The sequence below is a fragment of the Ranitomeya variabilis genome, chromosome 7, assembly GCF_051348905.1.
Source record: "Ranitomeya variabilis isolate aRanVar5 chromosome 7, aRanVar5.hap1, whole genome shotgun sequence".
In the NCBI taxonomy this organism is placed as follows: domain Eukaryota; kingdom Metazoa; phylum Chordata; class Amphibia; order Anura; family Dendrobatidae; genus Ranitomeya; species Ranitomeya variabilis.
This window is the reverse complement of record NC_135238.1, coordinates 226,330,615-226,345,714: the sequence shown is the minus strand read 5'-3', so window position 1 is coordinate 226,345,714 and position 15,100 is coordinate 226,330,615. Positions and strand designations below refer to the sequence as shown.

The 15,100-nt window shown below is 40.1% G+C and overlaps 1 protein-coding gene across 5 annotated transcripts in view; it reads right to left on the bottom strand.

The window, feature by feature from the left end:
* Positions 1-15,100, bottom strand: part of LRP1B (LDL receptor related protein 1B) — a 1,636,337-nt gene that overhangs the window by 512,398 nt on the left and 1,108,839 nt on the right. For all 5 annotated transcript variants that reach the window (XM_077273024.1, XM_077273022.1, XM_077273019.1 and 2 more), the window contains exon 32: positions 14,208-14,357. In XM_077273024.1, the coding sequence (XP_077129139.1) occupies positions 14,208-14,357 (150 nt within the window). The remainder of the gene's footprint in view (positions 1-14,207; positions 14,358-15,100) is intronic.

The window sequence follows — 15,100 nt, the reverse complement described above, 5'->3', positions numbered from 1 at the left end:
CTCAGAGCACAATTCCACAGGATGTTGTAAAGGAAATATTGGAACTCATTCTAACAGAACAGATGCTTTTTAGCCTTACAGGTTCCACGGATGAAACAAATTGTATGAACTTCTTTGGGATTACGAATGACAAAACTACAGAAACCTACTGAAGAAACAAGCACAGCAGAAAACATATAGCCATTGGCAATTGTGAAGTTTACAAATCTCTAGTTGTTAAAAAGCTCCAAAGTGACAAGCTAATCTCTAAACGATCTGCTGACCGGATACCCAGAGATCAGCTGCAAATTGAGTCATTTGCCTGTAGCACTCCAACAGGATAAATGAAGTATTACACGTCCGCCATGAGAACCTGAATTGATATACACACATTTGTCACATTTAAATATTACTCTTTTAAGGACGCATTCCGCTCCGTTACACTTGTGGAAGATATTACATTGCTACATAAAGCCTCTTTATTTAATGATACTTTTTATTTTATCCTTTAAGCCCGCTGCATGTTGCTGCTGAAACAAAAGTCTCAGAAGTGAGGTTATTTACACAACCCTTTGCCATTATCCTACCGGCAGTTCGCAGATCATATTTTGTCCTTACGTGGCGCATGCAGGGTGATCCAATCCCGTTACCATGGAAACTACTCAAAATCCAGACAGGAATTTGCTTTTAGAAAATAGGCAACTTACAAAAAGGGCAAATGTAGGAGTCAAGTGTGGAAAATTATACCACATGGGGGACTGTAATTTTGATGGCTTGTAGTATATAGCTGTCATTTGCATTCTTTATTTTGTGCATTATACACTCTACATATGTTTGGTCCTTCAGAAAACCTCAGAAAATCTGTTTTTTAATATTGTTATGAGTTTTGCATAGCAAAATCAGCTCAACTATACCGAAGAAAATCACCTCCTGTACAAATGTCAACAATGTCAATCTTTTAGGCTGTACTTTAGCTTTTGGTTATGCAAAGTCCCTTCTATTACATAGACCGGTATTAGAAATGGCGGAACCTGATTCATTGGGGTCTATGAATTTCAAGTGGTTGAGCATTAACATATGCAAGATCCCAAATAATAACTGTGCTGAGAATTGAGTCGGGGGTCCCAATGTGGTGGTGGAGTCTTCATGGTCAATCAACCCTTTTTATGTAGGGGGCATTTATGCACATTTTATTCCAAGTGCATTTTTTCAAAGTGCCTTGCAGTTATTCATGGCATAATGTAACTCTCATCTCTATTCTCTTCATACAGGTATATAGCTCATTCGTCAGCTGCATATGTCATGCATGTCTCCTGTAACCTCATTTCCATCCCTGCAAGCAAATGTAATGGTATATAGTTCATTCATCTTACTGAGCTGTTGCCTTAAGTTCTAAGGTCATGTCACCTGCTCAAAGAGTTTTATGATCCATGTTAGCCTGCAAACTTGTTTTTTATCTCTACATATATTGTCTCCTGCTGTCTTAGTTGATTGATTGCTAACGAGCCAAATTAGTGATAGATTTAAGAGCAAACCTCCTAAATATTCAGACATAGCATTGGGGGAGCATTTATGCACATTTTATTCCAAGTGCATTTTTTCAAAGTGCCTTGCAGGTAATCATGGCAGTTGGACAGGGCAGGAGACAGGTATGACATTTAAAGAAACCTATTTTCATAAAAAATTGAATTGCAACAAATATGCACAATATGCATTTGTATAATTTATTTTCTGGCTACTGCATTCACTCACATCCACCGTCCTTGCACAAACTCTTTACACTCCATCTTTATCAGTCCCTCTGTCCTCCTCTCTCCTATGTACAGAATTCACTCTCTTTTCACAATGCTAGATCCATTTAGTCCCACCATCCAAAACAAGAGACACTTTCACAAGTCACTTAATCGTCTGCTCACTCTTTCTATCCTCCTTCTCCTAGTTGCAGGAGATATCTCTCCCAACCCCGGCCCTTCATGTCATAAGTTGAACCTTTCATCTACTACACTCAGAAACCCCTCAAATCTCATTAATATTCCCTGTATGCCTTCTGTATTTTTTACCTGCACCCTCTGGATTTCTTGCTCAGTGTGTAATAAACTCTCCTTCATCCATGACTTCTTCCTTTCTGATTCTCTTAACCTTCTGGCTCTTACTGAAGCCTAGATCCAGCAGTCAGACACCACCGCTGCTGCTGCTGCTGCTGCTCTGTGAACTACATTTCTCACATACCCCAAGATTGGACAACAGACCAGGAGGAGGCATTGGTTTGTTTCTATCAACCAAATGTACTTTTCAGGTTATCACTATGAGGTCACTAATCCTCAAGGCATCCGGCCTCTCTAACATATGTACTACCTCCTGATGAACTGTGTTTGACGGGGAAATGCGTCAGGGTGCATCCGTCTCATGTTAAGTCTACTCCTAACCATTTATTATTATTATGTTCCTTTTTGGCCTGTACTTAATCCTTGTATTTAATCTTGGTGCCAAATATGCTATATGATATGTTGGATTGTGGAATACTAGCAGAGGGCAACTAACCCATGCAAACTTTTTACTCCTTATTATCCATCATTAGTGTTGAGCGATACCTTCCGATATGCAAAGGTATCGGTATCGGATTGGATCGGCCGATATCCCAAAAATATCGGATATCGCCGATACCGATACCCGATACCAATGCATATCAATGGGACACAAAATATCGGAATGGTTCCCAGGGTCTGAAGGAGAGGAAACTCTCCTTCAGGCCCTGGGATCCATATTCATGTATAAAATAAAGAATAAAAATAAAAAATATTGATATACTCACCCCTCCGATGGCCCCGGTTCTCACCGGTCCAAGCGTCTGCCTCCGTTCCTAAGAATGCAGAGTGAAGGACCTTCGATGACATCGCGGCTTGTGATTGGTCGCGTGACTGCTCATGTGACCACTCATGCGACCAATCACAAGCCACGACGTCATCGAAGGTCCTTAACTTCCTGCATTCTTAGGAACGGAGGCACAGCTAAGAGCCAGGGTCCGCCGGACGGGTGAGTATATCAATATTTTTTATTTTTATTATTTATTTTTTACATGAATATGGATCCCAGGGCCTGAAGGAGAGTCTCCTCTCCTCCAGACCCTGGGAACCATACGCACCTCACACTTCCGATTCCGATTTCCGATATCGCAAAAATATCGGAACTCGGTATCGGAATTCCGATACAGCAAATATCGTCCGATACCCGATATTTGCAGTATCGGAATGCTCAACACTATCTATCATGGTTAATACTGTTTATCTAGCTATCTACCTGACTGATATATAACTTATATGCTAAGTGGATTATATTATGTGCATCACTATGGAGTCTGAGCTATGACTACAGATGTTTTATATTATCTAGTTGTCGCACAAGATACCTGTAAAGAATTTGTATAGATTTTGTAGATCAAAAAGGTTCTCTTCATCCCTGCTCTATGAGATATTGTTTTCCCACCTTTATCAAGAGGGCTGTATTAGGGGAGTGAGGGACAGACCACGTTGAGTGGGGGCGCCAGATCACTCTTTAGGGTGCCAACCTCCACAGACAGATAGTGATGTACTGAGGCTTATTACATGGAATCTTTAGGCAAATTGTGTTTTTGGACATTTTAATATTTTTTGGCATCAAACCCTTTTTTCACTGGGTAGGTGTTTTTTAATATCTGTATTATTAAAAAATTATTTTTAAGGGAATTTATATTCACACACTTGATTTTACTTCCTTGGGTATATTTTTTTTATATAAACTTTGCAGGTTATCCCCAAGTATCCTCACTTATCTTCCCTTCTTTTGAGGTACACGCTGTCAGAATCTACATCCCCTTCTCCATGCGAGTGGCAATTGCATATCGTCCTCTGGGTCCCTCCTCTCAGTTCCTGGATCAATTTGCCACTTGGCTTCCACATTTTCTCTCGTGTAACATCCCCACCCTCATCATGGGAGACTTTAACATCCCCATTGATTTTCCCTTCTCCCCATCTGTCACTCACCTTTTATCTCTAACCTCTTCATTCGGCCTTTTAACCCCTTTACCCCCAAGAGTGGTTTGCACGTTATGGACCGGGCCAATTTTTACAATTCTGACCACTGTCCCTTTATGAGGTTATAACTCTGGAACGCTTCAACGGATCCCGGTGATTCTGAATTTTCACAATTTTCACCAAATTTCCATTTTTTTCACAAATAAACGCAGGTAATATCAAAGTAATTTTACCACTACTTCATGATAGTGGTAAAATTACTTTGATATTACCTGCGTTTATTTGTGAAAAAAATGGAAATTTGGTGAAAATTGTGAAAATTTCACAATTTTCCAACTTTGAATTTTTATGCAATTAAATCACAGAGATATGTCACACAAAATACTTAATAAGTAACATTTGCCACATGTCTACTTTACATCAGCACAATTTTGGAACCAACATTTTTTTTTGTTAGGGAGTTATAAGGGTTAAAATTTGACCAGCAATTTCTCATTTTTACAACACCATTTATTTTTAGGGACCACATCTCATTTGAAGTCATTTTGAGGGGTCTATATGATAGAAAATACCCAAGTGTGACACCATTCTAAAAACTGCACCCCTCAAGGTGCTCAAAACCACATTCAAGAAGTTTATTAACCCTTCAGGTGTTTCACAGGAATTTTTGGAATGTTTAAATAAAAATGAACATTTAACTTTTTTTCACAAAAAATTTACTTCAGCTCCAATTTGTTTTATTTTACCAAGGGTAACAGGAGAAAATAAACCCCAAACGTTGTTGTACAATTTGTCCTGAGTACGCCGATACCCCATATGTGGGGGTAAACCACTGTTTGGGCGCATGGCAGAGCTCGGAAGGGAAGGAGTGCCGTTTGACTTTCCAATGCAAAATTGACAGAAATTGAGATGGGACGCCATGTTGCGTTTGGAGAGCCCCTAATGTGCCTAAACATTGAAACCCCCCACAAGTGACACCATTTTGGAAAGTAAACCCCCTAAGGAACTTATCTAGAGGTGTGGTGAGCACTTTGACCTACCAAGTGCTTCACAGAAGTTTATAATGCAGAACTGTAAAAATAAAAAATCCTTTTTTTCACAAAAATTATCATTTCGCCCCCAATTTTTTATTTTCCCAAGGGTAAGAGAAGAAATTGGACCCCAAATATTGTTGTACAATTTGTCCGCGCCGTTTGACTTTTCAATGCAAAGTTGACAGGAATTGAGATGGGACGCCATGTTGCGTTTAGAGAGCCACAGATGTGCCTAAACATTGAAACCCCCCACAAGTGACACCATTTTGGAAAGTAGACCCCCTAAGGAACTTATCTAGATGTGTGGTGAGCACTTTGACCCACCAAGGGCTTCACAGAAGTTTATAATGCAGAGCCGTAAAAATAAAACAAAAATTTTTTCACACAAAAATTATTTATTTAGCCCCCAGTTTTGTATTTTTCCGAGGGCAACAGGAGAAATTGGACCCCCAACGTTGTTGTCCAATTTGTCCTGAGTGCGTTGATACCCCATTTGTGGGGGGGAACCACCGTTTGGGTGCATGGGAGGGCTCGGAAGGGAAGGAGCGCCATTTGGAATGCAGACTTAGATGGAATGGTCTGCAGGTGTCACATTGCATTTGCAGAGCCCCTAATGTACCTAAACAGTAAAAACCCCCCACAAGTGGCCCCATATTGGAAACTAGATCCCCCCAAGGAACTTATCTAGATGTGTTGTAAGAACTTTGAACCCCCAAGTGTTTCACTACAGCTTATAATGCAGAGCCATGAAAATAAAAAATCCTTTTTTTTCCAAAAAAATTATCTTTTAGCCCCCAGTTTTGTATTTTCCCAAGGGTAACAGGAGAAATTGGACACCAAAAGTTGTTGTCCAATGTGTCCTGAGTACGTTGATACCCCATATGTTGGGGTAAACCCCTGTTTGGGCGCATGGTAGAGCTCAGAAGGGAAGGAGCACTGTTTTACTTTTTCAACACAGAATTGGCTGGAATTGAGATCAGACGCCATGTCGCGTTTGGAGAGCCCCTGATGTGCCTGAACAATGGAAACCCCCCAATTATAACTGAAACCCTAATGCAAACACACCCCTAACCCTAATCCCAACGGTAACCCTAACCACACCTCTAACCCAGACACACCCCTAACCCTAATCCCAACCCTATTCCCAACCGTAAATGTAATCCAAACCCTAACCCTAACTTTAGCCCCAACCCTAACTTTAGCCCCAACCCTAACAGTAGCCTTAACCCTAGCCCCAACCCTAACCCTAGCCCTAACCCTAGCCCTAACCCTAGCCCTAACCCTAACTCTAGCCCTAGCCGTAACCCTAGCCCTAACCCTAGCCCTAACCCTAGCCCTAACCCTAGCCCTACCCTAACCCTAATCCTAACCCTAGCCCTAATGGGAAAATGGAAATAAATACTTTTTTTTAATTTTTTTATTTTTCCCTAACTAAGGGGGTGATGAAGGGGGGTTTGATTTACTTTTATAGCGGGGTTTTTTAGCGGATTTTTATGATTGGCAGCCGTCACACACTGAAAGACGCTTTTTATTGCAAAAAATATTTTTTGCATTACCACATTTTGAGAGCTATAATTTTTCCATATTTGAGACCACAGAGTCATGTGAGGTCTTGTTTTTTGCGGGACGAGTTGACGTTTTTATGGTAACATTTTCAGGCACATGACATTTTTTGATCGCTTTTTATTCAGATTTTTGTGAGGCAGAATGACCAAAAACCAGCTATTCATGAATTTCTTTTGGGGGAAGCGTTTATACCGTTCCACGTTTGGTAAAATTGATAAAGCAGTTTTATTCTTCGGGTCAGTACGATTACAGCGATATCTCATTTATATCATTTTTTATGTTTTGGCGCTTTTATACGATAAAAACTATTTTATAGAAAAAATAATTATTTTGGCATCGCTTTATTCTGAGGACTATAACTTTTTTATTTTTTTCTGATGATGCTGTATGGCAGCTCTTTTTTTGTGGGACAAAATGACGCTTTCAGTGGTACCATGGTTATTTATATCTGTCTTTTTGATCGCATTTTATTCCACTTTTTATTCGGCGGTATGATAATAAAGAGTTGTTTTTTGCCTCGTTTTTTTTTTTCTTCTTACGGTGTTTACTGAAGGGGTTAACTAGTGGGACAGTTTTATAGGTTGGGTCGTTACGGACGCGGCGATACTAAATATGTGTACTTTTATTGTTTGTTTTTTTATTTAGATAAAGAAATGTATTTATGGGAATAATATTTTTTTTTTCTTTATTTAGGAATTTTTATTTTTTTATTTTTTTTTACACATGTGGAAATTTTTTTTTAAACTTTTTTACTTTGTCCCAGGGGGGGACATCACAGATCGGTGATCTGACAGTTTGCACAGCACTCTGTCAGATCACCGATCTGACTTAGAGCACTGCAGGCTTACCAAGCGCCTGCTCTGAGCAGGCACTCGGGAAGCCACCTCCCTCCCTGCAGGACCCGGATGCCGTGGCCATCTTGGATCCGGGACCTGCAGCGAGGAAGGAGGTAGGAGACCCTCGGAGCAACGCGATCACATCGCGTTGCTGCGGGGGTCTCAGGGGAGCCCCCTCCCTGCGCGATGCTTCCCTATACCGCCGGCACACCGCGATCATGTTTGATCACGGTGTGCCAGGGGTTAATGTGCCGGGGGCGGTCCGTGACCGATCCTGGCACATAGCGCCGGATGTCAGCTGCGATAGACAGCTGACACCCGGCCGCGATCGGCCGAGCTCCCCCCGTGAGCGCGGCCGATCACGCTGGACGTACTATTCCGTCCTTGGGAAGTAGGGCCCACCCCATATGGACGGAATAGTACGTCCAATGACAGAAAGGGGTTAAAGCATACTAACTCTCCTACACATGAAGACGGAAACTCCCTCGACCTGGTCTTCTTTCGGTTCTGCTCAGTGTGTGATTTTACCAACTCCTCTCTCCCGCTCTCAGACCACAACCTTCTTTTATTCTCTGTCAAGAACTGTCATCCCACTCAGGACATCCCCACTTTCCACACTTATAGAATTATACATGCCATTAACACCCAGAAAGTTATGAAGAATTTGCAGTCATTGTTGGCCCCAATCTCCTCCTTCTCATGTCCTGACTCTGCATTGAAACATTATAATGAAACACTGCAAAGTGCCCTGGATAAAGCTGCACCTCCTATACATAGAACAACTCAGCACAGATGGTGACAACCCTGGCACATGCTGCTGCTCCGAACGTCTGTGGAGAAAATTCAATCTGCCTGAAGATTTTATCCATTAGAAGTTTATGCTTAAAACATACAACTCTACCCTTCACTTCTCCAAACAAATCTATTTCAACACCCTCATCACCTCACTATCCAATAATTCTGAATGTCTCTTTGATACTTTTCATTCCGTACCCAATCAAAGAGTGCAGGCCCCAACCACGCATCTCCATGCTGATGACCTGGCCAATTGTTTTAAAGAAAAAATTGAACATATCCAACAGGAAATTTTCTCCCAATCCCCTCATACCATGCACTGTCTTTTTCCCCCCACTGCATCTATCTCACTCTCTGTCTTTGAATCAGTCATGGAAGAAGAAGTGATCAGGCTCCTTGCATCTTCTCGCCCTACTAATTGTACCAGTGAACCTATTCCCACACATCTCCTCTATTCACTTTCCCCTGCTGTCACCACTCACCTAACAAAAATATTCAACCTCTCTCTCTTCCGGTATCTTTCCCTCCTCATTTAAACATTCCATCATACATCCATTACATTATAAACCATCCCTTGACCAAATCTGTGCTGCTAACTATAGACCCGTCTCTAATCTTCCCTTCATCTCTAAACTCCTGGAATGCTTGGTCCACTCTTGTCTAATCTGCAATCTCTCAGATCACTCTCTTCTTGACCCTCTACAATCCGGTTTCTGCTCTTTACTCGCTCCTGAAACTGCCCGCACTAAAGTCTCTAATGATCTACTAACAGCTAAATCTAATAATCACTACTCCATGCTAATTATCCTGGATCTCTCTGCAGCATTTGACACTGGATCACCAGCTCATGCTCACTATGTACCACTTAATCGGCCTCAAGGACACCATTCTCTCCTGGTTCTTCTCCTACCTCTCTGACCGATCCTTCACTGTATCTTTTGCTGGTTCCTCCTCTTCTCATCTGTTGGGGTTCCTCAAGGATCAGTCCTAGGCCCCCTCCTCTACTCCTTGTATACTGGACATACAATCAGTAGATTTGGTTTCCAGTACCTTCTCCCTCCACTTACCTATCTATGCCTGACATTGTCATTTCTGTGTGTGGTTCAATCATTACTCCTCAGCAACATGCTCGATGTCATGAGGTCATAATTGATTCAGAGCTTTCATTCACCTCCCCACATCAGATCACTGGCTTGCTCTTTTTATCTACACTTCAAAAATATTTCTAGAATTTGACCTTCTCTTATTTTAACTCTGCAAAAACTCTTAGTGTTGCTCTTATTTATTCTCGTCTGGACTATTGTAACTCTCTATTAATCAGTCTCCCTCTTACCAAACTCTCCCCTCTCTAATCTGTCTTGAATGCTGCAGCCAGGCTCATATTCCTCACCAACCATTACACTGATGACTACCTTGTGTCAGTCATTGCACTGGTTACCCATCCATTCCAGAGTTCAATATAAACTTATCATTCTCACCCACAAAGCACTCCATGGCTCAGCACCACCCTACATCTCCTCCTTTGTCTCAGTCTACCACCCAACCCATGCCCTTCATTCTTCTAATGACCTAAGGTTAGCATTCTCAATAATCAGAACCTCCCACTCCTGTCTCCAAAACTTCTCGCATGGTGGGCCAATTCTTTGGAATTTACAGGATGCAGGATCAGTATCTCTAGTCTGTACAGGAACCGGCAGGGTCAGTTGCAGTTACACAATCATAGCAGCTGTCTTCCAAACATACAGACTGTTCACAGCTATCTCGCCAAACCACAACTCTCCATAAACACATGCACTCTCGGCTCAATGTAGTGTGCATGTATTCTGCACTGAGAGAGGAGAGTAAGCAACTACCAGACACCTTTTCGCCCTGTACAAAAAATACCAGGCTTTGAAATTTGAAATTCACAATAATTATTTTCCCTGGCATAAAGATGACCCAATACATCTCCATATAAGTGGATTTGGTCAGCTTTAACGTGTATTGGGGCATTTAAAGGGGTTGAAAAGTTTTGAAAAAAATGGTTGAAAATTGTGTAAAATATAACAAATAAGGCAAGGGATCACAGTGACATTTACCATGATACATGTCCCATAGCCACAAAGGGTACAACAACCATGACAAGCAAGTCACAAAAAAATCCACTTTGAAATAAACAAACAAAATTACATGAAATGCAAGAAAGTTTTACCTATGTAAAACTCAGGCTGTTCCATCATGAGGACACATTTTCTTTTCTCAAATTTCAATAAGAGTTAAGTCAAAAGAAAGCAAAAGGCCAAAAAGTTTAGAGGAAACGTTATTCAAAATGTATGTATTTATTATTATTATTATTATTATTATTATTATTATTATTATTAATGATGCAGGCGCGTTACAATAATCTTATTTTTTTTTCTTTTTTTCTTTTTTACTGCTACAAAAACCACTAGCTTGATGTTAACTATAGATAAAATGCAAACATTATAACTGCAATAGATTTATTGCCACTATCCAGTAGTGTGCATTACAATTGGGTCCTTTTAATGTATTCATTGTAAAAGACTAAAAATAGGAAAATTGCACAGTGGAGCATTAGGAAGATTAGTGATTAGAGTAGATAAAACTCCACAGGAACCATTAGCATTTCAAATAAATGGTACACCACCTGCAGAACTTTGCAAATGGATTTCTAATTTGGCAGAAGAGTCAGAAATTTACCAAATTTGACCTCCCATGATGGGACTAGCTTCTATTAAATCTTCCCCCAAACCGCTATTTATTTGATCATGGAATACAAAGTATGGCACGCTGATGTGCAGTTATTCACTGTATTCACCGTATCAAGCTGGTAAATTGTTTTGTGTATTAACTCTTTGACTGAATAGACAATAGAATAATTGGGAAAATGGCAAAAATATACATAGGCAAGAAAGACCTTTGCAAATAAAAAACTTTCTGCTCATCTCAGTTGTGCTGACTCTAAGAATCTCTGCAAAAGCTTTTAACTTAGCAAAAAGTGTGGATGGTTTCCTTGAAAACCCATGTGAGCAAAGCGAAAACACGAACAAACGGTCCTAATGATTCCCATAATTAAGGAACTCCAGCTGCTCCTAAAGGGAAATACGCTGTCCTTATTCTGTTAGCATTGATTGAAGCAAAGACCCATGCATACCAAAGTCAAAGACGACACAACATCGACACACTGCACAGTTGTAAAATTGATAAGAAAAGTTAGTTCACATTTGCAGAAAACATTCAGAGAACTTTTTAACGTTCTATTTGCCTCGCTTTGAATTTCCCAAACAGTTTGCAGATTTTAGCCATTTATAATTTACATTTTGTTAAAATGAGTTACATGATAACGTGTTGGAATGTAGCCAAGGAGTTTATTTTTTTTTGCTACTAAATTCCATTTATTCTAAGCCATTTAAGCCTTTTAAGGTGTTGTCCAGTCTTAAACTACAAGTCTGTAGTCATTTTTTGTGACTGCAGACTTGTGAATCCTCACATTATATGCACTGCAACCTGTGATGATTCTCCAGTGTCGGCACCGGAAACGGTGGTCATGTGTCCGTGATACACGATATGAATACTCCCGGCCACATTCTGACTAGATGGGCACGGCCTCACTTAAGGCAAGTGCATTGAGCAAGGCCAGAATCAGACTTATCAGGTTGTGGCCGAGAGTATTTACACCTCATACTTGTGGTCACATGTCCACCATTCCTGGTGTCAGCACTGGAGAATCCTCACAGTGCACAGAGTGTGCAATGTGAGGACTTACAAGTCTGCAGTCCAAGAATCCATTACCGTGTAGCTAGGGGTAAGGAGTGCTGACGGCTGACCACTGCAGCTGGCGTACATTGTTTAGCAATTTATTCCACCTTTGGGGCGTAAGTTATGATGAATTTGTCAGAAGCTACTCCCACTTTTCAAAAAGTCAGTGAAGATGGCCATAATTGGTGTAAAAATACAAAAAGTTGTACCAATTTTTTGTACAATTTCCAGATGCATTAAAAATTTGCTACATTTCAAGCAGTTTTGAGTCATAATTCCAGTGAAAAGGAATTGATGAATTGGGACCTTAGACTAGGCGGTCTTCAAATTAGACAAATATATCAAACAGCATGAACAACTTTGATACATTTGACACAACTGAAGACTGTATGCATAGGTTTTACATGTTTTTTTATGGAATACCTCTTTCATTTATTCCAAAATATTTATGTTGTGTTCATCCAGACTAAGCAAAAACAATAGAAATCCAATAGTCTGGTTTTGAAAAATATTTACAAAAAACGTGTAGACCTCACAGTAAAAACAAATATTTTCTGGGCTGAAGATGGTGCCCACTTTTCCTCATGATAATGCAAATACTCCCTTACTGTATGGGTCTCTAGTTTTCACTCAAAATTATTTTCCCAATTTTTTGGCCCTGTAACAGCAATTGTTATTTTTGATTTTCCAAAAACAATAAATAAACAGAATAATGAAGCATTGTAAATGAAGTTACCCTCTGGAGGAGCTATTGCTTCTGGGCAATTCTACACTCCATTGTTGACAATGGAAAAAATTATCTAAATAACCCATTACACAATAAATTTGGAAATGTTTAAAAAATATAATTTTTTTGTGAAATATTGCAGCCAATTATAATTGGAATTTAAGAACTTGTCATTGAAAAGTCAACCTCACTCCGTCTCCTACGGCCTCAAGGAATTACGATTCGTAATTGTAATCTAATGAAACCAGTAAACATTTATTTTTTGCAAGCTGTTGGTTTCATAGATCAACAGACCACATAGAGATAACGAAGATGAGGAAGATCCAATCTGAGCCCTAAGGGCTCAACAGTCAAGCTGTCTTGGAAATAATTAGAGCCAGGATTACTGGTTAATTATTATTAATTAGATAAATTATTGGTAGCCCTTGAGAGCTGAGCTGGAAGACTAAATTTTGGGCATCAGGCGGTAGACTGTGCATCCTACTGTTAAGGACTGTATGTTCTATATCTAAAATATGAATATATTATGGTAATTCTAATTAGAGTTTAAGGAAAGAGAAAAAAAAAACCAACTATTGATATGGGAACAATAATAAGCAATAATTTTATCGTTAATTCCAAACATTTCTGCAATTGATGTAGAAACCACCAACATGATGGCTTCTTCACGCCATTCCGCCAAAGTGAAGGGCAGTATGGCAAAGAAAGTATTGAGCACCCTGGGGTGCTTCACAGTTATCAAGTAAGTAGCTGCTAAATCTGTAGCTGTCTCCTTATATCTAGTGAATAGCAAATCATTTGGCTAAAAATTTGACTACTTAGCTGATTTTGCCCAAATGATTTGTGTCATACATTATGAATGTGTTACACACCTTCCTCCCCTTCCTTTTCCTGAGTCCACTGCACTCAAGTGTGCTCCGTGTCAGGTTTTGAAAGTTGCCAGAGTGGATCAATGACCGCATGTCCCTAGACCTATTTAAGATCCATTTGCCTATGCCTTCGGATTATGACTCTAGACTCCTTTGAATGGTATGCTCCACCATCTGTGCATACCGTGCTTGTACTTGCTTCCATCCCTGCAGGGCTCCACTTCATTCATGTTGCTTCAGAGATTCATGTGTTCGCCAAGTCCTCACTGCCCACATGCCTTCTTGCTTGCTACATCAATGCCGGCACGCGTGTGCCCACCAGGGCCTGAGGCTTAGAGAACCTGCCTCACCTGGTGAGCCTAACAAAAATTAAGATTTAAAAAGCTAATACTCATCGCTCACCTCTCTTGCTGCCCCACTGCTTGCTGCTAGTTATCCAGTGCCCTTTTTTTCTGCTGTTGTAATAGATTAGCACAGATCCCAATTGTCTAATTGGAGTTCCATTACAGCTTTGCATGGCAAGTCATTATAACGGGATGGATGCAAGGGATGATTCCCCCATTATTATTAATCACACAGTCCATAATTAATCAGTAATCAATCAATAGAAACACGTGTTCTCTGCCACTTACCAACAATAGTTAATGCTGTGGCTTTGGTCAGTTCCTTCTTCATTGACTCTATGACTTCTAAGTTACTTCCATCCAGGCTACATCTATTTATGGTCCTGTTACCAGAGCTGATCCAATATAACTTGTTGTCGGCATAGTCTATCGATAACCCTGGGAAAACATTGCAGAGATTGAAAATTCAGGAAAAGTAACATCAAACATAATAACAGAACTTAGGTTACAATTCAATTGTAGATAAAACAAGATGCACGGAGCTCATCAACTGAATTATTAGGGAAAGTAGCTCAGTAACGTCATCTCTGGGATTTCTGGTCGTCAGTCCAATCAAACATCATACATTGTCAATGCTGATATCAGAAGTGTAATAATATGCGCTCAATGGAATCACCATACAGGAGACAGAAAGATTCAGATGGAACTCACATCTTTTGTGATTTGATTTGTTCGAATTGAGCAAAATGACAGACGATTTTGCTTGCTTCTATTAAGGCCAGGAAAAATTTTAGAAATAAAAAAAACCCATTATTCTCACCTCAACTTTCACCTGTCTTGATGCATAGTCAAGCACTGGCTGGTGTTCTCCCCTCTGGCTCCGGCCTTCTCTTCTATTTTCAGTCTTCTTCACTCTTCAGCACTTCCAGAATTCACAAGGATTAAGGCAACGTCAAGATATGTGTCACAAAATTTTTTTTGATAAAGGCTCTTGGGAGCCAAAACGTCTCAACACCATGTGGACCCAATAAAGTCCACCTTACTCTTTAAGTAATTCTTGGAGTGCTGCTTCCCATTTTTTTGTCTTTAGATAGATAGATAGATGATAGATATATAGATTGATGATAGATAGATAGATAGATAATCTCTACATACAATACCACCATATTCTGTAGATAACT